Source organism: Mandrillus leucophaeus, unplaced genomic scaffold, assembly GCF_000951045.1.
Source record: "Mandrillus leucophaeus isolate KB7577 unplaced genomic scaffold, Mleu.le_1.0 Scaffold18, whole genome shotgun sequence".
Classification (NCBI taxonomy): Eukaryota; Metazoa; Chordata; class Mammalia; order Primates; family Cercopithecidae; genus Mandrillus; species Mandrillus leucophaeus.
In genome coordinates, this window is record NW_012101809.1 from 2,144,610 (window position 1) to 2,147,277 (window position 2,668).

The 2,668-nt window shown below is 54.7% G+C and overlaps 1 protein-coding gene across 1 annotated transcript in view; it reads right to left on the reverse strand.

Annotated features, from left to right (window-relative positions):
• Nucleotides 1–2,668, reverse strand: part of PDZD7 (PDZ domain containing 7) — a 30,893-nt gene that overhangs the window by 12,333 nt on the left and 15,892 nt on the right. The window contains 3 exon segments of the mRNA XM_011977527.1: nt 599–709; nt 1,848–1,995; nt 2,259–2,435. Of these exon segments, the coding sequence (XP_011832917.1) occupies nt 599–709; nt 1,848–1,995; nt 2,259–2,435 (436 nt within the window).

The window sequence follows — 2,668 nt, forward strand, 5'->3', positions numbered from 1 at the left end:
CTGTGTTGCCCAGGCTGGAGTGTAGCTCCTCGGCTCACCACAGCCTCAAACTCCTGGGCTCAGGCAATCTTTCCACCTGAGCCTCACAAGTAGCACAGACCACAGGCCCTCACCACCACTCCAGTTAATTTTAAAATTATTATTATTATTATTTTGAGATGGAGTTTCGCTCTTGTTGCCCAGGCCGGACTGCAATGGCACGATCTCTGCTCACTGCAACATCTGCCTCCTGGGTTCAAGCAATTCTCCTGCCTCAGCCTACCGAGTAGATGGGATTACAGGCATGGGCCACCATGCCCGGCTAATTTTGTATTTTTAGTAGAGACGAGGTTTCTCCATGTTGGTCAGGCTGGTCTCGAACTCGTCACCTCAGGTGATCTGCCTATCTCAGCCTCCCAAAGTGCTAGGATTATAGGCGTGAGCCACCATGGCCGGCTTAAATTATTATTTGTAAAGAAGAGGTCTCCCTATATGGCCCAGACTGGTCTTGAACTCCTGTGCTCAAGCGATTCTCCCACCTCAGCCTCCCAAAGTGCTGGGATTACAGATGTGAGCCACTGAGCCTGGCCCTTTTCTTCTTCAGAGGTCCGGGCCCCACCCTCAGGCCTCCACCCTTTCCCTCCAACCTTGGAGATCTGAGCCACTTACGTCGGTCCAGCCAGCAGTACTCAGAAACCATCTCTTTGTAGGCAGGGTACCGGCCGGTCTCCTGGGGAGGGGATGGTGGGCACAGGAGGGAAGGGGGAGCAGTGAGGACGGAGAGTGAGAATGGGGTGGGGATGACACGATGGGAGTAAACGTTCAACTTCATTTCTGTCCTCCAAATTCATCATGCTCTGGCCATACAGGTCACTTTCTTTCTGAACAGGCCAAGTTCCTTTGTACCTCAGGGCCTTTGCACCTGCTGTTCACTCTGCCTGGAGGCCACCCTGACCCCAAGATACAGGGGCCTTCCTGAATTACTCCATTCCATCTCTCTATTAATTTCCTTAGAGCATTTGTCAACATCTGCAAGCATCTAGTTTATTGATCTGTCTCCCTCCAGTAGCAGAGAACTTATCTGTCCTGTTCACTGTTGCAGCCCCAGTTCCTGGCACCGTCACTGGCACATAGCGGGTACCCAAAAATATTGTTGAATGAATGAGGGGCAGAGTGGGAGTGAGGAGAGATGTTTGGGCTAATCTGAGAGGAAGGAAAAGGAAAAATTGGATGGGGGAGAGGTAGAAATGGGTGGGGGAGGGCAGCAGAGGAGGCACCCAATGAAGGTTTCACTCCAAGTGAAGGCTTGGGGAAACAGAATGGTAGAGCAGAGGCCAGGGCTGAACACCAGGGGAGAGTGAGGTGGCATCTCCTCCAGGAGCCGGAATGAGAAGACCTGATCCTCAGACAAGTGTGAGACCCACATGAATAATGAATCCAGCCACCTCCTGTGAAATCCAACCTCTGGCCCCAGCCCAGCCCTCCTTGCTCTATGCCCTGGGGATGCCCACCACCCAGGTCCTGCCCAAAGCCACAGCCGCCACCCCTCCCTTCTGGGCAAAACATTTGTTCCTTTCAACCCTAGGCCTCCACCCTTCATAAGAAAGGGGCACCACTCTAGCACTGTGGGGAGAAGGACTGGAACCAGGCCCAGCCACTGACCAGCTGAGTAAGTGACCTGTTTGTGAGTTGCTGTGCCTCTCTGAACCTCAGTTTCTTCTTCTTCAAAATAGGGATGAGAACAATGCCTGTCTACCTTCTAGTGGCTGTGGGAACGTCATAAATTGCCAAGCATAATTAAGAAGTAGGGTGGCCTGGGAAGCCCCTCCTGTAGCCTCGCTTCTCCCTGCCCCCACAGTTCTGCCCACCTTGATGGTCAGCATGATGTGCGTTTGGCCCTTCAGCACCTCCACGGCCTGGCTGTGGCTGATGTCGTCAAACCTGACACCGTTGGCCGCCAGGACCTTGTCCCCCACCTTGATGCCGTTCTCCTCGGCCAGCCCACCATGGTCCACTCTGAAGCCAGACAGGCATCAGTCTGATAGGCCCCTGGCCTGCCCTCCCTCACCCCACTCCAGACCCCCTTCTCTTGGACACAAGACTGTACCAGTCAAGCTCCTTGACCCTCCTACTGGGGCCTCCCGTCCCCTCCCAGGCCCTCACTGAGACAGGTGGTTGGCCAGGCCTCACTTGCTGACCATCCCCACATCCCAGCCTAGGCCCTACTCCATGCCCCATTCTCAGTTCTACCCCAAGACACTTCCTGCCTCAGCCCTCACTTGGACACGTAGATGCCCAAGCCAAACTCCTTGCCCCCACGGATGTTGAAGCCCAGGCAGAAGTCGTCAGAGGTTGTGTATAGGTGGACGATGCGCCGGACACCATCTTCTGAGCTGGTGTCAGACGGTGTCGAACCGCACTTCTCCACTACCAGGCGCCGATTCACCACATCCACCCTGGACAACAGCAGGGGGCCCTCAGGCGGGGTCCTCCATCCGCTGCCACCCACCACCCTCCCAGCAGCTCTGACAACTGCAGGGAAAGTGGGGGTTGCCTTTGGGGGACTCCCCAGGCCTGAGACCTGCAGTGGGACATAGGTTCATTAGCTGGGAAAGCAGCCTAAATCGCCTCTTTTTATTGAGCAGCTGCAATGTGCCAGGACCATTCCTTTTTTTTTTTTTTTTTTTTT